The 21311-nt window shown below is 37.8% G+C and overlaps 1 protein-coding gene across 6 annotated transcripts in view; it reads right to left on the minus strand.

The window, feature by feature from the left end:
* Positions 1–7258: 7258 nt before the first annotated feature.
* APAF1 (apoptotic peptidase activating factor 1) overlaps positions 7259–21311 on the minus strand; it is a 31537-nt gene continuing 17484 nt past the window's right edge. For 5 of the 6 annotated variants that reach the window (XM_080617829.1, XM_080617827.1, XM_080617828.1 and 2 more), the window contains 13 exons: positions 21142–21273; positions 19207–19332; positions 17954–18115; positions 17537–17665; positions 16608–16733; positions 15630–15749; positions 14082–14207; positions 13601–13726; positions 11869–11988; positions 11413–11538; positions 10526–10651; positions 9960–10106; positions 7259–8886 (listed from right to left, as the gene is read on the minus strand). In XM_080617829.1, coding sequence (XP_080473955.1) covers positions 8743–8886; positions 9960–10106; positions 10526–10651; positions 11413–11538; positions 11869–11988; positions 13601–13726; positions 14082–14207; positions 15630–15749; positions 16608–16733; positions 17537–17665; positions 17954–18115; positions 19207–19332; positions 21142–21273 — 1710 coding nt within the window. In that variant the 3' untranslated portion in view covers positions 7259–8742. The remainder of the gene's footprint in view (positions 8887–9959; positions 10107–10525; positions 10652–11412; positions 11539–11868; positions 11989–13600; positions 13727–14081; positions 14208–15629; positions 15750–16607; positions 16734–17536; positions 17666–17953; positions 18116–19206; positions 19333–21141; positions 21274–21311) is intronic. The other variant, XM_080617831.1, reaches the window with a different exon arrangement.

The raw sequence follows: 21311 nt of genomic DNA on the forward strand, positions 1-21311 counted from the left end.
GAAAAAAATTAGGAGCTACCAACTTGTGTAAGTATATCTACACTATTGTCCAGACACTGAGTGCTCAACACTAAGACATGACTATTGGCTTCAGAGTGGATTCTTTAAATCAAAATGTTTGATTTGTATTTAAAAACAGATTTCCCCTGGCTTACACCTGTGTTTGTTCATTCATCTATTCTCTACCAAAAAAAGAAAATCCAACCAATGGACCAACCAAAAAACAAGACCAAAACAAAAACTCACAAAAGCAAAACAAAACAAGGAACAAAACCCCACATGACAAATGAAACACCTGTTAAAAAGACAAAAGTCTAAGCGTCTCCAAATCTTGCATTAAAAATATGCCACTCTTCTCATGCATTGTTGCAGCACTGTTAAGACAAAAGCATATTTGTCAATGTTTCCTTAATCTTTTCTTCCTACACTACTTCTGCTAAGGGGCTTATAAACAACATGCAATACTCATCATAGTATTAAAAGATGAATTTAAATGACTCTAAATGGGAAGTGCAGAAAGAAACATCCCTGTCGTGTTTCTTGGACTGGAAAACTTGCTTTCAAAACACTGCAAGACTATTTATTAGCACTGGAGTCAAATTTTTATCAGCAGGCTACAATGCCTTAGCACACATAAACCTGAATATTAACTCTAGTGAGGAAGAGAAGTATGGGCCAGTTATGGCATTCTTAGGAGACAAATAGTGTGATTTTCAGACCTATAGGAAATCTCTGTTCTCATGTGCTTTCTAGTACTGGCTAAGTATATAAATGAAATTTGCTATACAAATAGTACAGAACAATTAAAAGGGCCTACTGCTTTAGAAAATAGAGAAATGTAAAATTCAATTTTTAAAAGGCATTTTAAATATTAAGCAGACTTTGCTTTAATTTATGCATTAGAAATAACACATACTTTATCTAAGTAGCATCGTATCTACTACACAGCTGGACTGGGTAAATTTGTTTCTGCTTCATTTTGAGTCATTTTAAACACCATTGTCCTGGTTTAGCAGTAGCAGTCATTTTTTCTACTGGTGCAGTGCTGTGTTTTGACTTTTGACCTTGGGAACAATACTGATAAAGCTGATGTTTTCAGTTGCTGGTCAGAATGTTTAGACTGACCAAGGACTTTGAGAGTCTCATGCTCTGCCAGGGAGGAGGAGAAGCTGGGAGGAAGCAAGGACAGGACACCTGACCCAAACTAGCCAAAGAGGTATTCCATGCCACAGCACGTCATGCCCAGGATGTAGAATGGAGAGGGCCCAGAAGGGCTGGATCATGGCGGGGGGGGGTGAGGTACCGGTTGGTGAGCGGTTGTATTCTCTTGCTTGTTATTTCCTTTATCATTATTACTATTAGTGGTAGCAGTAGTGATTTGTGTTATACCTTAGTTATTAAACTGTTCTTATCTCAACCCATGGGAGCTGCATTCTTTTGATTCTCCTCCCCGTCCCTCCAGGAGCGGAGGGAAGAAAGGGTGGGGGAGAAGTGGACTTCATGGTTCTGATTTACGGCCTGGGCTTAAACCACGACAGTTCTTTTTTGGCGCCCAACGTGGGGCAGGAAGGGTTGAGATAACAACAGATATGACAGAGGCACAATGCTGATTTATGGGCTCTCAAAGTTGTTCTTTTTGATGTCACAGTTTCTGTATGTCGTAGCTTGCTTGGAGCTGGTATTTGCTGTGTTAGTGTTTATCAAGTGTGGGCCTTGGGCTAAGGTTCTTGTTTCATTGTACTTTATGGTAATGGCTTGCGATACGGGGGGGCTCCGGCAGCAGGGTGGGATGGACATGGCCGTGGACTTGTACCTGGCCGTCCCGCTGCTCTTCACCGTCCTGGCCCTCGTCCTCGCCTCCATCTTTGTGAGGCTGCGGGGAGCCGAGGGGAAGCGGCCCCAGGAGCCGGCGGCGGCCGAAGCGGCCCGGGAGAGGGGCCCCAGGGACCAAGCGGCGGCGGGAGCGGGGCCGGAGGCTGGGAAGGAGGCGGCTGCCGAGGAGGGGAAGGAGGCGGCTGCCGAGCAGCAGAAGGAGGCGGCGGAGGAGCCGAGCCCCACGGCCGAGCCCAGCCCCGCGGCGGCCGAGAGCATTCCCCAGCAGCAGCCTGCCGAGCCTCGTGAGCCCGAGCCGCAGGAGGATGCAGGAGATCCCGCAGCGCTTTCCAGCAAGGCAGAGGAGGAAGATCTGGACTCAGAAAAGGAGAAGCTGGTGGTGAGAGAGCCTTCAAGCACAACAGCTACAGCAGCCCCAGTGACAAGTACAGCAGCAGCATTTGAGAGTTCTGAAGGTTTTGAATGGCCTCTGGGTACCCTTGGGACCTGCCTGCTGATTGTGATGGGGATCACCATGTTGGCACACACACAGAGTGTGTTCTACCCACGACCATTTTGTCTGATCCCGAGAGTTAAGCAGAGTCAGGTTTGGGTCTTGTCTGGGTTTAGACAATACAGGGGGACCGAGAGGTTTTCCCCAGGGCTGGACAGTCATGAGTGTCACGGTGTGTGGGACAGTATGGACGAGTATCTAATCCACTGGGCCCCTCCAGTCCTTTGGAAGCATCGGAGATGGAAGGCAGCTGTGTGGAGTCCCCGACGACAAGTTGCAGAGACTGCTGCAGGGGAGGGTGAATTATTTTGAGCCTGATGGGCCCATGGCACTTCAGGCCATCAGGGCGGAGATGCAACATAGAGATGGACTCATGATCGAGGGGTGGACTTTGCAATGGGCCTCTCCTGCTCTGAAAGACTGTTACAAGTGATGGTATATTGAAAATGTGGGATCTGAGCATGACGTGAATGGTATGGAATAAGGGGTGGATACTGTCCTGGTTTAGCAGTAGCAGTCATTTTTTCTACTGGTGCAGTGCTGTGTTTTGACTTTTGACCTTGGGAACAATACTGATAAAGCTGATGTTTTCAGTTGCTGGTCAGAATGTTTAGACTGACCAAGGACTTTGAGAGTCTCATGCTCTGCCAGGGAGGAGGAGAAGCTGGGAGGAAGCAAGGACAGGACACCTGACCCAAACTAGCCAAAGAGGTATTCCATACCACAGCACGTCATGCCCAGGATGTAGAATGGAGAGGGCCCAGAAGGGCTGGATCATGGCGGGGGGGGGTGAGGTACCGGTTGGTGAGCGGTTGTATTCTCTTGCTTGTTATTTCCTTTATCATTATTACTATTAGTGGTAGCAGTAGTGATTTGTGTTATACCTTAGTTATTAAACTGTTCTTATCTCAACCCATGGGAGCTGCATTCTTTTGATTCTCCTCCCCGTCCCTCCAGGAGCGGAGGGAAGAAAGGGTGGGGGAGAAGTGGACTTCATGGTTCTGATTTACGGCCTGGGCTTAAACCACGACAACCATGATTTTCAAAATTCATGTAGTTCATATGTTATTAGAGAACCTGGACAAAGCTAAAAAAATAATTAAAAAAGGATACAAATAAATTGAAAGAAGTAGATACAAGATGAAAAATACTACATAAACACAGAGTCTAATTGTGATATCCTGAGTACTCAGATGATCCCTCTTGAGTATAGAACAAGAATCCACTGTAGCCTGAAGAACTTGAATCTAACCATTCTCAGAGCACTTGTCATGCATACAGTGTGTGGTTTGTTAAATGGAAACAAGCACAGGAAGCTAATTTGTTCTGCAAACAGTCAGTTCCCAAGAGAGAAAAGAAACTGCCTATTGAAACACAGATACTTTCTGAATAAACACACACAGCATTAAATAGTTCAGCTAGTCCAACTATCACACAATTGCGCGATATAATGCAGACAGATGAGACAGGAAGTGCTGAAATTGTCGGTCACACACGCAGACTGAAAATATTACTCCTTTATATTCACTGGATCTTCTAGGATGCACCTTAGCCACAAAAAAAGACTAGTCTCAACTTAATATATCTCATTGCACATTGGTAAAGCCAGTGATTGTGTCCCATTCCTAGCTTGAAAAAGCAAAGTGAAATTGAGCACAAAAATCACACTAGTGTTCCAGTTACCTGGTACACTCCCTGTTCTCCCAACCGTAAGGTTCATTTGGCTTCTGCTCTTGAAATCACAACAGAAGTGAGGCATCCCAAGTACTCAGAGCTTTTGGGCGTCATCATCACTCTCTATGAGCCCAAATAAATTTGTTTCTTTACAGTAGATGGAGGAGGAAAGCAAAATGTGGACAAATATACCCAGGTGCGTGCTGTCAGAGGGAAATACCAGAAAGCATCCCTCAGCTGCAAGGCTGACCTTTGCACTCCTTGGCATTGCCACCGCATCTCTTCTTACTATGTAGGAGAAAAGGCAACCAAACAGTTGTGTATAGGGTTCATGTTCTACTGGCAATTGCAAGAACATACCTAAATTCTCTATGACCTGCTGGTAGCCTGGATTTACTGGCTTCCTGAAGATGGAGTGGCCTACCTGCAATATTTTGTTCTAGGAGGGCAGAAGAAACCACCCAAGTCAGACTGCTTTCTCAGCCTGTCTTTCCCCTTGAAACTGGCAAAGCCATCAACTTCTGTAAAACACCTTGGGAAAGCAGAGACAAGGACACAGACTCTGCCATAGCTAGATACAACCTGGGGAACTGGGTCCCATACTGAGACTTCACTAAATAAAAAAAAACTGAGGAGGGTCAGCATAATAATATACAGAATAATTTTGGGGTGGAGGATGTTCGTCTACTGCCAACAGGTTAACCAGTTCCAGCTCTACCTACACACTCCATCACAACAAGAGATCTATAAACATTTACATGGAAAACCCTCAAGCAATAAGTGCATTTCCAGTTTTAGTTCCATTTCAAATGACTGTGTAAGATAAGAGAGGGGGAAGAGGAATGATGTAGTTAAAAGGATTAGTACAATTCAAAGCAATATAAAGCATCCTCTTGAGCAGCTGTGTCACATATGGATAAAGTTCCTTATTAATAAAAGAGAGAAAAGATTTGTAGGTACTGCAGGTCTACTTGCCAAAGTGAAGAGACTAAAAAAATCTGCAGAAACTGATGGGCATCATGAATAGGAAATGTACCTAAAAATTTTTTACACAAAAGCATACTATAATTTCAGTTAAAGAACTAGAAGAAATTGGAAATGCTCATTAGCTACATTTTAATGCAGGCTGATTCAATTTGATCCGGCACTACAAGAGATAGTGGAAGCACTAATGTTCCATCTACATAAAAATTGCTTCTGGCCAAACTTTCTTTTGTTTCCTTCAAAATACGTTTAACATCAAAGAGAACAACTAAATCAGATGACACAGCAGGACTTATAACGGTAAACTGCCTTAACCTTCTTCAGTGTTTTAGATTAAAGAAGTGGCGGCCTTGATTGGCCTCTATTTTAACAATTTTCCATTTAAATTGTCATCATATCTTGCAAATCAAATCTGTTCTTTGGCTCTTCAGACTCTCTCATCACTCTTTCTCTTCTTCCACCTCAGCTAAAAAGGCGTACAGCCAGCTCCATACATTTGCACATGAACGCAACTATCCTGACTCTGTTAACATCACCTTCTATGCAGCACTCCTCAGTTTCAGCAATTAGAGCTGGTGCGCTGTTTTTCTTGCAGAATAATTGAAGAATGCACTATTTATCTCACATTTCTTCAAGCTTTGTGCTACTTGCTTCCTACTCACTTCAAAATTGAAATAGTCTATGAACTCTGCTCATCTACCATTCTTAGAATCATAGAATAGTTAGGGTTGGAAAGGACCTTAAGATCATCTAGTTCCATCCCCCCTGCCATGGGCAGGGACACCTCACACTAAACCATGCCACCCAAAGCTTCGTCCAACCTGGCCTTGAACACCACCAGGGATGGAGCATTCACAACCTCCCTGGGCAACCCATTCCAGTGCCTCACCACCCTCACAGAAAGAGGCTTGCTCCGACCCAGGTGTAGGACCTTGCACTTGGCATGGTTAAACTTCATCAGGTTGGCATCAGCCCACCTTACAAGCGTGTCAAGGTCCCTCTGGATGGCATCCCTTCCCTCCAGCGTATCAACTGAACCACTTTCTGCATTAAAACCTGATCAGTTTTTCCTGTCATCAGAGTTTCATTAGCATTGTCACAGCTACAGACTGGGGAGAGAAGAGATTCAGAGCAGCCCTGAGAAGGACTTGGGGGTGTCGGTCAATGAGAAAATGAACGTGAGCCGGCAGTGTGCGCTCGCAGCCCAGAAAGCCAACCGTATCCTGGGCTGCCTCAAAAGGAGCATGACCAGCAGGTCAAAGGAGGTGATCCTGCCCCTCTGCTCTCCTGAGACCTCACTTGGAGTATTGTGTGCAGTTCTGGTGTCCTCAACATAAAAAGGACATGGAACTGTTGGAACAAGTCCAGAGGAGGGCCACGAGGATGATCAGGGGACTGGAGCACCTCCCGCATGAAGATAGGCTGAGAAAGTTGGGGCTGTTCAGCCTGGAGAAGAGAAGGCTGCGTGGAGACCTCATAGCAGTCTTCCAGTATCTGAAGGGGGCCTGCAAGGATGCTGGGGAGGGACTGTTCATCAGGGACTGTAGTGACAGGACAAGGGGTAACAGGTTAAAACTTAAACAGGGGAAGTTTAGATTGGATATAAGGAAGAAATTCTTTACTGAGAGGGTGGTGAGGCACTGGAATGGGTTGCCCACGGAGGCTGTGAATGCTCCATCCTTGGCGGTGTTCAAGGCCAGGTTGGATGAGGCCTTGGGTGACATGGTTTAGTGTGAGGTGTCCCTGCCCATGGCAGGGTTGTTGGAACTAGATGATCTTAAGGTCCTTACCAAAGCTAACTATTCTATGATTCTATGATTTTAAAAGGCAACTATCAGCCCTGATTCCTAAAATGAAACATTTATCTTTTTACCCAGTTGGGTCTTTAAGTTCAGATCAACATGGTCCCATGCAAGAAGGACAGTACAGCCTATGCAGTCAAGGGACATTGGCAGAGAGGAGATTCCTGCTCCCTGAAACTTCAGCTGTTCGGAGGGGGATGATAAGGTTTGTACAAACTCGACAGAAGCAAATCTATCCTGAACATTGCAGGACATATTCTAAGACCTCAGTTTCCCTTTATTGGTTTATACTTCCATCCTTATATTTAATACTGTTGGTTACCTGTCAAAGTACTTTTGATGTAGTTTGCAAACCAGCATTATGTTTAAATTGAAAATAAAACCACAATAGAAGATCATTTTTAAAAAAGCACTTCCTCTTACCCTTTAAAACCAAACCAAAACAAAAAAACACCATACAGACACTCAAGAATTCAAATTCATTTACAGCTTTGGCCAGAACTGCCTGGATTATCTTTATTGGACGCTGTACATACTCAGAATACAAAACATCATATTTTTTTCTATTGAATTCCTTCTCTTTAGATTTCTGCCAGCAGTACTTTGATTACACAGACCCGTATTAAATAGCACCTTAGAAATGGTGGAATTTCAAGTTAAAAGAAGAGGAAAAGAACAATTGTCAAAAACAGAAAAGTACCAAGAATGTATATTAAATCTTTTCAAATGCACACACACAAAAAAAACCCCTAGAACTGAGAACTTCATTATTCAGTATCAGTTGAGACACTTATAATGTACTTTTTACAATCAAGTACTTAGATGGAGTGTTCTACTGCCAAGTATAAAAATATGAAAATCATTATATTAATTCTTGTGCAGTTGCTCACAGCAGTTAAGAGGCAATTTGCTAGAATAAAACTGGGTATCTAAGAAAAATTGTTATCTAATTATTCACAAAAGATATGTCAAGATAATTAGTACAAAACATTTCTACCCCATGTTGAATCTATAAATAGACTATAAAAATTACAATTAAAAAAAAATATAATCACATATTACTAGGCGAGAGATCCCTGTGCATAGAATCCCATGTAAACAAAGCTGATGAAAGTAAAATGTGTCCATTGTATAAAATGAATGCAAATTCCGAAAGGAAAGATAACTAAAATTCCCATAATCTTATATTTTTCAATATATACCTTTTAAATATTTTCCATTCTTAGTTTAGCTGGTTAGCTGTATCCATCTTTTGACTGGAAATATGGTACAATCTCTTTCACTTCAATTGCAAAATCCTTTCAGATTTTGCCTTGAGAAAACAAGAGTCAAGATGTTCTCCTTAACAGGAATAGCTCATATGTGTTACAATGCACTTTATCTCCACAAGGTTAGAAGCATGAAGGCTCTTATTGCAAGTGGGAAGCACTATAAATCAGCTATTTGATTTGTTCTGAAAATCAAGCACCAAGATAACTAGTTTCATTTTTCAAGTGAAGGCTGTCCCTGATTCTTTCTATTCTGTACTAAATGAAAATCCTTGTATCACAGTAAAAAAAACTTCTTTGCATCTTACATAGATGGTTCATGGCTAGAGAACATTTAGCCATTAGTCATAGCACAAAGCAACATTTCAAAGTATTAAATTCTTATTATTTCTTCCCAGTTATTAATTTTAACTAATTTGAATAAATCTTAATATAATTTCCTTACAAAATTTGAAGCAATATACTTAATATGTAAATCAAGATTTAAGGATTATAATAATGCTTAATGAAACCACAATTACATGCAAGTTCATTTGAAAAAACATGCATAAATGTACATAAATATACATGAAGATATCATGACCAGAACAATGAAATATAATTCACAGTTTAATGAGTATCAAACATTTAGCACAATTTTATTTCCATCTTAAAAAATGAATTATGTTTGCAGTGTTCAGCACACTAATCACATCTTCTGTAATACATAAAGAATACCAAGATTATCAACAGTCACATACACGTTGAAATTAGGGGACACATGTATTGACTTGAGGTTTGTTCCATTTGTGTAGAAGGTCTGTAAGGATTCTCCAGTGTTTACATTCCACCACTATTAAAAAAAAAAAAAAAAAAAAAAAAAAAAGAACACACTTTCAGTTTGTTGAAGGATGCTTACGATAAATTCTGTCAACAGGTTTACCATGGCAAGCCCAGATGACTGCTCTTCCCAAAAAGGTAGAATTAGAAATTAAACCCAAGCAATCTTCAGTAGAAAACGTTTAGGACCAGTTAGTAGAGGTGTAAGACTTTCAGATAAAAATAAACTTCAAAAAGACTGAAGCTGTTCAATTTCAAGAAAGCATACTAACCAATAAATTCAGGTACTGCCCCTTGTCTCACCACAAAAGGAAAACACTAGACTTAAACTGTAACATGCCCAAAATTTAAAAGATTATGCATTTTTATATAACCAAATGAATATATGAAACACATTGCCAGACAATATAACTGAAACTATGGCTGAATTAAGGAACTTGGCTGGATTCACGAGAGGATCAATCATGTACACATTTGAAACCATTTACAATTTTGTTAGCAAGACAGACTTTTTTTCAAGTGATATTTGAATTTTCTTTTTTTTTTTTTTAGTATCTACAGTAAGCACCAATAACCAAGATACAGAGAAACCTTCCACCATCAGTTTACTCCATGAATGTAGACTGAAATTTGCAGTAGCAAAATATCAAAACAGATTACCTTCAGCTTTGATCATCTATAAAAGCAGGTGGTCTTACCACTTATTAGTTTACTCACCTCATGAAATATGTAACACTACAGCTGTTTGCATAAAACAGATGTACAAGTACACAGCGATAATAATATAAAAATAACATAAAAATCTGAAGCTAATAAGAATTGAATATATGGAGTTCAAAACCAAACCCCAAGTCTAAGTCTAAATTTGTATGAGACCTTTTCAGGGCAGTTTCAGATTTCAGAAGAAAAGAAGCGAAAAGAGGTTAACAGGCACGAAAATGGAACAGCTTTGTGTTAAGTAAAACATCTCAGGTTTCTTTCTTTGAATTAGTCTGCATTTTCATTAAGAATTATCAGAATATTGGCATTTAATGAGGCATTGTCCTGATAATGATGGTTAGGATATTTTATTATTTAAAGGCTTACCTTAAGATAGCCTCCAGAGGACACAAGTATTTTACTGTCAGGTGAAAATGAGAGGTCTGTTACCCAACCACCATGTGTTGGTTCTCCTTCATCTACAGTAACTGGGGAGCAGGAGTGAACTAATGCACCTGTTAACATGTCCCAGATCTAAAAGAGAGGGAAGATTATAAGTAAACCTAAGGGGGAAGGGAGAAATCTCAAGTATGGAAAGCTGAAATGTATTTTTTTTATATTAGAGAACAAAACCATTGCAAATAAGCATTTTACTTGAAATGACAAAATAACCAAAAGAAATGAATTCTCCTCTTAGAACTGTAATGTATATGGAGGATTTGATCATGCATGTAATTCACAGTAGAATTATTGGTAAATTTTGTGAATCAGTTCTTCAGCATTCACAGAACATAAATCTATCAACATGGTTACAAACTAGTATCTTGTGGCAAACTGCTATTTTTGACTCCCCAATATTCACCACAATGCTAACAAATTAGACAAATTATGAAAACTTTTCTGTCTGAACTAACAATTGAATTGCAAAATAAACAGCAAGATTGAAGCAATACCCTTATTTCTCCTTTGTCATCTCCAGTGGCCAATAATTTGTTATTATGAGAGAAAGTACAGCACCGCACACAGGCTTCATGACCTTTCAGCTCATGAAGAACAGATGGACTTTGAAAGCTCCATATCTAAATGGAAAACATTACAGAAAAGTGAAAAAGATAGTTCAAAACCATTAGTATTCAATTGTACTTAAGATTTTTTTATATATGTGCATACATGTGTGTGCATTTATGTATGTATTATATTGTAGTCTTTTTATCACCTAAATCACACAAGAAGGCATTTGCTACCAATTACTGAGCCACATGCAAGTGTATTTTTTAACCTTGGAATATACTTTTTAATCAGACTGAGTCATTTACAAGAAAGTTTCAAGCTGTTTATAGAAAAAGAATTCATCAATCAGTTTAAAGCTAGATTTTAGAAAATATAACAGGACACTTTAAAAATCTAATGGGGCAGCCCCAGAATATTAAACAGTTCACTTTTGCACCTTCATTCCAAACAGGAATAACAGAACCTACGGACAGCACTTTCACTGGAAGTTCCAGAAATTTTTCTTCATTTAGGTTTCCAAATTAAGAATGTTACACTATTAATAAATCAATACAGAGAACTAAACAAAGTGCTCTCCACAAACTTGTGCACTAAATGTGCATTTTATTCGTACAAAAGTCACCAGGATGGCCTTAAGCTACATCCAAGATGAATACTGAAATGACAGTAATAGCTTTAGAAACTTGTTCACAGATGCAGGAAATTTAATACTAAAAATACAACAGGATAGCTTAAATAATCACTAGTCACCTCAGAATAAAAGAAAATACAGCATACATTTCAGGACAAATAAACCATCATTTTTATCTGCGTACAGAAAGTAACCAACCTTTGCAGTTTTGTCAGCAGAAGTAGATGAAAATTTACTACCATCAGGTGAAACAGCACAGGAAAGAACAGTACCTCCATGGCAAGCAAAATCTTTTTCTGTGTTGCCAGTAGTGATATTCCAAACCTAACAAATATACAGGAAAACAGGTTACTTCTGTAACACTGTAAAAAGGTTAACATACCTGCATCTTACACAAGAATATATAAGAGATAAACTCAACTACATAGTTCTAATATGGTAAACATTTTGTTGTACTTATTGGTATAGTTAAAATAAAAGACTGCAAACCTTACCAGAAACAGAAAATGAAAAATTTTGTCTTAAAAAGTCACCTCAGACTTTAGAATCAACTCAGTAAGATGTGTGGCAACACAAAGTGCAAAAATACCAAGTACTAGAAAAGACAGTGAAATGTATTGTATGTGATTTGTCAATTCACAGCCTTTTATTTACCTTAACGGTTCCATCAAATGACCAAGAAAGGAGTTTTGAATTTTCCAGAAGTCTAAAATCCTTGATTGCTTCCTTGTGCCCTCTTAGAAAAACACATTCATCCAATTGCCAATTCCATACCTAATCATAAAGATGGAATACTTTAAAAAAAAAATCCCCAAAATTTTAATGGCAAAAATGAGAAGAATTAACTAATTGACTTTTAAGTCACAGGAATAATAAAAAGTTCTTATGGAGGCAGCAGCTAACTAAAAGGTTAGATATTGAAGATATCCATAGGAGAGATGCTGAAGATTAAATATTAAATACTATGGCATACTCAATCTATGAGAAAGTTCTCTATAATAAACACAATCTAATTCTCAAAGTGAATTTGATACTTAAAATTTACTGGCAATTTAAAAATGAAAAGCAAGCCAATAATTTTCTAGGCATCCCAGAAGTTTGTGGTTTTAAAGTTTCGATTATTGCAACAGACTTCCATCATCTGACAAACCTCATATTTTCTATACTTAACTAACTTCATTCCATATTTTCAAAGCATATTTTTAATGAAATGCCATTTTGCTTTGCATTTTTATAATAAAATGACACATTTTTAATTCAACTATTCACTGAAAACTGAATAAGTTCTTAAAGTTTATTTTACAGAAGCTATTAAGCATCAATTTAAATTCCAATGATTTTATAGTTTTCAAATTAATGGGTTTTCTGTATCAAAGTTCAGAAAGCAGAGGTGTTCAGACAATGCTGGAGGTTTAACTGAGGCGCTGTCCACTAGAGGGAGCGGACGGCCCAGAGGAAAAGCAACCTGAAAAGAAGGACCCCAAAGCCAATAAACTGAGGAGCAGCCTGTATAGCTTAATTGATCACAGCGAGGGCACTCAAGCTAGCTTTAGATCGGATGCTGCTTAGGTGGCATGTATATCAGCAAGTAGGTAAAACACTGATATTGGAACGGATTTGGTGAGCAAAACAGTGCTGAGAACCAGCACTCACATGTGTTTTGGAGGCTTTACTTGAAACAGCTCAAATTTGGCTGTGTGCATTGAATGCTCATTAGCATCTGGAGCATGTGCTCTAAGTTTACAAATTCTTTCAGTATGCCTGTAACTGCTCTGAAGTGCAAACTAAAGCACAGTACACATGAACGACCAGAACATTTATTTCAGAAGTGCATTCCAGAGGTGAGCTAAAATGCTAATATAGACACACCAGAATGCTTCACTGGTACCTATCTACCCTGCTGAGAGGCAGCGCTGATTGAGACTGCATTAATGCAGCCACTCTGTTTCTAGTTAGTGTCTGTATTCAGCACTGGTCTGGACTAGGAGGACACACTAACCTGCTCAGAGACAGGTCTTTATACCTCCTTCAGTGTAAGCAAGCCCACTGACAGACCTACCATGTATAGCCAGTTCTGGGGCTCATCCCAGATCCTTTACTCATGCAATCAGAACTGTGTTGAGTAACCTTTGAAAACTAATATTCCTTTCTCCGTCTTATAGGAGCTGGTGCCTTCTGTCATCCACAGCATTAAAAATAGATATTGTGTAATACTCGTTATCAAGTAAGGTATAAATAGAGGCTACAGTTTCTGCAGTCTCTTGCTGCAAGATGAAGCAATAGAGAATACGGTAGTCATTTACTAACTTTACATTATCTATAGTGTACAAGATCTTTTTAAATAAATTGTAAATTATAACTTTATCTTTTTAAGTATCTTCCAAACCTGTATAACTGAATCATGAGCACTTGAAATGAGAGTCTGATAATCAGATGTAAATTGACAATGCTGCACGGATGTCTTGTAGGCTTCCCGGGACTTCAGAACTTTCCCATCCAACAACTGTAATACCTTTAGAATGAAGAATGCAATAACTATATTTATTTTACATACTTGAGGAAAAGGAAGAAAAGAACATCAAATTATTTTAAAAATAACACAGGATTGTGAAGACATGATTCTCAGTCAAAGGTCTGGAACAATAAAAAATTTGCATTAGCTTAGTCCTTGGTAAAATGAAATTCAGAGCTACATTATTAGCACTACCTTTAAACTACTGTCATTTAGACATCATTCCCAAATGTAAAAACTTTGAAGTATTATGTTGAAGAATATTATTGTACAAAGTTATTTAAGTGATATTTCTTTAAAAAAGAAAAAGCACCTAGAAGGGTGTTCTCTTTAAAATCAATTTAGGATGTAATACCTTTATTGTTCCACTCTCCTGTCCAAAAGCTGCAAATTTAAGATCTTCACTTAAGCAACAGCAGGAAATGGGGGATTCTTGAGCTGCTGTCTGTATAACAACACTGTCTGTATTTCCATTGATAAGCTGCAAAATAGGTAGCTATTACAATATCTTTAAATTGAAACTTAATTAAAATATAGAGCTAAGAATGTTAAAGACAACAGTGTGCCAGTTTCAAACTTGGAATTACAAAGACCAGTTATTTTCATAAACCAATTGCTTTGAAGGTTAGTGCAACTATCTTCATAGAATGCTCTCTGAACTGGACAAGTTTGCAAGAGGAAATTCATCTCAATATTTGAAGGCTTTTTAAAGTTTGTCTTACTAGAGGAAACAAAATACTACTCCCAAATTTCAAAAGCCATATAGTGAGCTCCAAACTCAAATTTATTTACCTTGCCAGATTATACAACACATGCCAAATGGAGCATAAAATCTTTTAAGTGCATCCCTCTAAGCATGATTTTAAATTTACTAGCACATATAATACACTAAAACTCAACTCAGTATCACTCTCAAATCAATTCCCAGTGGGTGGAAGGAGGGAGAAGAGAGAAGTCCTTAGAATACAATGATTTCCAAAGGTTATGTTTAGAAAGCTACCAGTGTGAAGTGTTTAAAAACTAACATACTGTAAATCGAAAGGTGACTAGAATGCCAATTCTGAGAGATTACAAATTACAAAGGGTAAAACACCACAACTGCAAGAAAGAATGCTTTTAGAGATGTGATAGCAGAGGTATATTGTTAAACTACAGTACACATGCTTAACTGCAATTTGTCTTTTCAGTCAATTTCTTTTCTTGTGCAAGGGTAAAAGAAAATCTATTTTCTTTCTAGAGTGGAGTCTTCGCTCATTACTATATTGCTACAGGATGTCAGAATATTGTATTTAGGGTAGAAAATCTAAGCACCATTTCCTCTAGGAAACAGTTCAAGTAAAGTTACAACAGAAATACACTAATCACAAACAGATCAGGTTTACTAATTCAAATGAGAGCCAGACTACACCATTACGTAGTAGTTGCTACAGATTTTACAATTCAGGACCCCAAGCTCTCCTAAGGCTACTGGCAGACTTGGGCTCACACCTTTCATTCCCCCAATTTGAGATGATTGATTCAGCTATTACACAGTAGTTCTGAGCATCATGTACATGTGCTGTGTAACACCTGATCTATACATGCTGCACACATTACATATTGCTGTGTACATCTGAGCCACCCAGAGGGTACACAGCTTCCCCAGTCATGAAAACAGTTTTGTTCCTCTGCATCCAGCTTCAGTTTCGACATCTGTGTGGAAATTTCCTCTCAAACTTCATTTTTTGCTTACTAAACTAGGCAGAGTTTCTAGACACAAAAATGCTATCATACATCAGGAATTATCTGCTACAAATTCAAGCGTTGACAGCCATGAACAAGCAGTACTTGCAGTGCTTCCTCCTTTTCCTGACATTCGCAAATAAAATTCAAATATATTAATATATTGAGAAATACAGCTTACTTGTAAATGCTTCTGATTGTAAATTGCCAAAATCATCACTTCATCATTGTGAAATACAACATCTAGTTCACTTTTCAGCACAGCATCAGAAGACTTGCACACCTTCTTTGTTTCCCAAATCTGTTGAAGAAAAGGTATTTCACTTTATTAAAGGACAAAATACAAAACTGGCTGAGTAAGACTACTTGTAAGCCAAAGACTTATAACTTACAAGTAACACTGATTTTTAAAATTAGTGAAAATTACGTTTCTGCTATTTTCATTTACTAGGGAAGGTTTTGTAATTACTATAGCGATTCCAATGGATGAAACAGAACTAATTTTTTCCAGGATGATTAGCTGACTCCCCTGTGTTTTGAGTCTTACAGCTATAAAGTCTACAATTTTCTAATCCAAAGCAGAATGTTAAGATCCAATTACAAAAAAACCAAGTAGAGGTTTCTATACTTCAATTGCTTTCAAAATTTAAAGAATATAAGTGTTCAATTGAGAGAAAAAGAAAGGTTACTTTTGTAAACTCTATTTCTGCTTACACAGGTTTTAATAAGGCTTTACAATTACAGAAAACTATCCTGACTATTAACATGCAAATACATTTAACAATGAAAGCAACTTTCAGTCTGCTAGGATCCTTAAAAAAACTTCACGATTTCTTATTTAAATAATATCTAAAACAAAATAGAAGGTTACAATTACTCTTGAATGGCTACTGGACTTAACAAATCTCATAGATATATAGTAAATTTAGATACATAGCAAACAAAGTAAAAAAAACAAGCTCATTTTACTGTATATCTAAATAATTTTATAACAAATACCTAAATATATATTGGCTATAAGTGAACATAAATACTAAATACATCATATCAATATATTATGTATATATTATATGTGACATTTTTATAAAAAACAACTCTGCAAACGCATAATTTGATAATACAAATTCACATTTTTCAGAATAGAAAGACGACATCTTACACGTATTGTCTGGTCATCAGATGATGTCAGAAATAAAGATCCATCTGGTGAAAATGCCACACAATGAACCCAGCTCATGTGTCCCCTGCAATATGCCACCTTTGATAAAGATTCAATATTCCATAACTACAATAAAAATATGAAAGAAGAATTCAAATGGATTTAGAATGCAAATTACAGGAAAACAGTGCAAAACAAGAAGCAGTATATTTAATTACTATTTTTCTAGTATTTTCTTACTTCTCATTCTGAAATCAGATGTAATGAACTGTGCCTGCTTATCACATTTTGGTGGACAGGGAAACTGAATCAGCAGCCTCCTTGACTGCTATAATTTTAAGGGGGGCGGGGGGGGGGGAGAAAAGGAAAAAAAAAAAAAAATCACAGTGTAAAAAAAAAAAAAAAAAATGCAAGTTCAACTTGACCACAGGGATTGAAAATCTCAAACAAATCCAAGCAACAAAAAAAAAAACAAAAACCAAACCAAAAAAAAAAACCCACTCTAACCCCAGAACTGATAGTTGTACAGGCTTGCTGAAGCCATGCTAGTCCCAAAGTTACTCTAGATATTTCATTCCTTTTTAGTGAGTTTCCACATTCTTGTAGCAGCATATGGTAGAGCTTGGTTTGTTCTAAGGAATACTCCTTAGAGTGACAACAGTAACTTTAAATAAATTTAGTGGACTGTTGGTTTTGTATAAACATGAGTTCTGTTGTCCAAAATGACATATAACTTTAAATCATTATTTTCCAACTTATATTTTACATACCAGAAGCGAATGAAAATTAGACAGAATGAAGCACATTGAAAGCCTGCTAAATAGCTACATTTATTTCACCTCTGCATACAAGAAACTATTAAGACAAATGTAACATTTTATGTTACAAGTAGTCTTTTCAGGTATACTGTAGCAAAGACAATCACTTACCTCAACAGAACAGTGAGACAAAGCAACTGCTACTAACTCACCATCAGGACAAAAGTCACAGTATTGGATGGTACTGTGATGACTCATGATGACTTGCGTTAACAAATCCCATGTTTTAACACCAAAAAGCTGTGAACACAGAATCACAAGTAGTTAGCACCCAGTTTGAATAACTTCACTAGAGACAAATAGCTTGTATGTCCAATAGTGTTCATTCTCGAATTTAGCAGGTATTCCTCTCAGTCAAGGAGTTTGTTGGCCACATATTTTTACTTTACATCATGCATCTTATATGTGAAACATCTTAATGGACTAGAATTTTATCTTTAATCATAATTTCTATCTAATTGAAACATACCACCAATATCTAATTGAAATATACTACCTCCAAAAAAATTATTCAAGTGAGGTACTTACCAAAAGCTTATTTTTGGCTGCCACCAAAATCATGTCACCATTTCTGGACCAAGAGCAACATTTTACTAAAACCTCTACATCATCTGGTTGCTCATCTACAGTCTTGAAGAAATCTTTTATCTCAATACTTTTCAGTTCATTTGCTGAGCGCACTCCCCAAAGCTGCAGTAAAAAGTAAAGGAAATACACAAAACCTCTTTTCATCAATGTGGATACAGAATTCAACAGGGGAGAGCTAACTCCCAACCACTTCTAAGAAAGAAGAGGAGTGGGGGTTAGAATACGAAAAAGAAAGCCTTTGCTACCTTCCCTGGTCAAGAAATAGCATTAGAATATTCACAAACCCAGAAAGCTTAGACAAAAAGAACTAAAAAACCACAAACTGGAAAAAAATAAACAAAACCCCAACAATAACAAGGGCTTACACTGTAGCAGAATCCTCTCCCTGTGTTCCCTCATTCCACCTACAATCCGTCTCAACATCTACTTAACAAAAGAATAAAACAAAAAAATACCTGCTCTGCAACTCATTAATAAAAGTCCACTCACCATAAGAAATGTGGTATACATTTAGCTTTGCACCTTAATTTCATTAAGGGACCTGCCAAAAATCTACTATTTCTGTTCTCTCCGCTACAACTTTCCTTCTGAATAACAACAGCCAAAGCAACTCTTCTTTCCTGATTCAGCAACAATATAGAAAACTAACAAGCGTTTTAAGAACTGCAGCTCTGAAATAGCGTAGTTCTGTTGCAACCAGAGGCAATAAAAATAATACTTACATCCTAAGGAAAAACACATAAACCTCTCAAGTCTCTTCTAGTACATACATGAAAAATAGCACATAGAAATTGCTTTTATGTTTACAGATGATTCATTGACAGAGATAACAGAACTTTCAATTAACCTAAAAACTTCCTAATTTAAAACAAACAAGGTTCACACACACACATCCAGTTTTCTTAACAAAGTACATTAGAGGAAAAAAAGTAAAATGGAAAAAAGTAAAGGATTTAAACTGAGACTAGCCAGGATTTATTTACAGCTACAGGCACCCAACTTTTTTGCTGGTACTAGACAAGCCATCCCAAAATCTTGCATTAAAATGTGACCCATAATCAAATGTTTCAGGATTTAATTCATTAAAGCTGATCATGCAGACACAAAGTTTTCTCATACACATTTTCTTATACCAAAAAAAAACCCAAAGCCATCATCAAAATAAACACCTGATTTTAAAATACACTCTGTACCTTTACAGTTCCATCTGTTGAGCAGCTAGCAACATATTCATCATCTGGTGAAAATCTACAGTGATTGACAGAATTTTCATGACCCATCATTGTATTTCTACAATACCTTTTGTTCATATCCCAAATCTGCATGAGAAATAAACATATAAATATCATCATATTAAAGAATTATTCAAAGACAGACTGTTCATGCTCTTCTCAAAATCATTCACTAACAAGCAAAACTTCAATTATTTTTTTTCTTAGTTTTACTCACGTCCTCATGGATTTGATGTTATGCCCTGCGCTACCCCACAATTTAACTCTATCTGCTAATGTGCATGAAACTATTAACATCAGAATTACATACAACTAGTTAAACTTCCTGTACAGTGCAGACAAAGCCCTTGAACAGCAGAAAGTTACTGAAAGTTTCCTCAAACTGAGGAAGAAGCTCCCTCTTGCCTCTTTCCCTTTCAGCTTTAAAGTTCAGAAGTCTGCAGCTTACACGTAATAACAAAAATTAAATCTCTTGGGTTAGTCTTAGCCAGTCTGAATATCATCCTTGCCACATCCATACCAACAAAGTTAGAAGAATCCTAGAATCATAGCATGGCTTAGGGTCGGAATCAACCTTGAAGATCATCTAGTTCTAATCCCTCCTGCCATGGACAGGGATACCTTCCACTATACCAGGTTGCCCAAAGCCCCATCCATGGCCTTGAACACTTCCATGTGTTTTTTTGTTTAGGGTTCCTTCTCACCACCCCTCTCACGCACACAGTTTTTGAAGTCTCTAACCCAGGCTTCCTTTCTTCATGCCCAAATTTCTTCCCTTTTTCTTATATAAATAAAAATAATTTAAAGAAATCGTACATTTGAGAGTTTAAGTGAGAACTCAAAACCAGAACCCTCACTTACAGGGTGTTCTCTGAAAGCAAACAAACAAACAAAAAAAATCAGGCCCTTTTGGTTATTGTGCATATGTCAGTTCTGACATTCAATACAAATGAAAAGTGTCAAACAGTGTCTAAGATCCTAAAATCTCTATTCCTCCTAGCTATAGCTGGAAGTGACAGTTGTCTCACTAACAATTTCACTCTTTGCTGTCTACTCCCAACAGTTCTCTTGCACTGGAACTGGGCAACTGAGCCACTACAGGAAACTAAACAAGCAGAAAACTGATCCCACCACACAGAGGTATTTGCAGAGCTGGTTCCTTGAACCATACTACCGCAAATCAGCACATGCACTGCAACAAAGACAAGTATTTTATTTACAGCCAGGACATCTTCAGTGCAGTTAACCATACGATTTGCTTAGTTGTACTGTGAAATTGCACTCTTAGTTACCACAGTCTAGGTCTTACTTGATTCTTCTGGTTTTCCCCTTCCCTCACATGCAGCCTCCCAGTCTGAACAGTGCCAGACGGTTAACAGGACAAACCCCTTGCTTTGAATACTGTTATTCTGTTGGCTTCCACCTTCATTTCTTTACTATGCCAAATCAATTTCATAAATAAATGTAGCTGCTACACTTCCATAATACTTTCCCCCCCTCAATCTCTCAGCATGCAGTTTTTTACATTATTCATGTTTTCAATCCTAAATTTCTGCCTTCATTTTTCTTACTGTTTTTAATCAGGTATTTCATTCCTATGTTCTCCCATTCCCATACCACTATCTAAAAGTCTTGCTAAAGCCTTCACCTTCATGCCCTACCAGCAGAGGAACTGCCCGTTCTCCTTCACTGAGCACAAACACCCCTTCCTGTTCTGCCTCACAGAAATATGATTGAGCGTACTGATGACAGCTCGGTAATCTGTTGCTCTCTCTCTTCTACCAGGCTCATTAAAAAAAAAAAAAAATAATTCACAGCATTTAAATATATTTATACATCAACAATTACAATGTTATAATAAGCAGCATGAGAACAATCTCAAACTCTTCCACTTACTTTGATGAAAGTGTCATTTGAGCAGGTGGCTAAAAGATACTGACCACTTCTGTTATTGAACTGGCAGCAATTGACCTGCTCTGAGTGCTCTTCATAAACACGCCTACATTGGCCTGTTCTTGAATTCCAGATCTAGACAAAATTGAAAGATGAAAAAGACTTTTAAATAT

Source organism: Psittacula echo, assembly GCF_963264785.1.
Source record: "Psittacula echo genome assembly, chromosome: 1".
NCBI lineage: Eukaryota > Metazoa > Chordata > Aves > Psittaciformes > Psittacidae > Psittacula > Psittacula echo.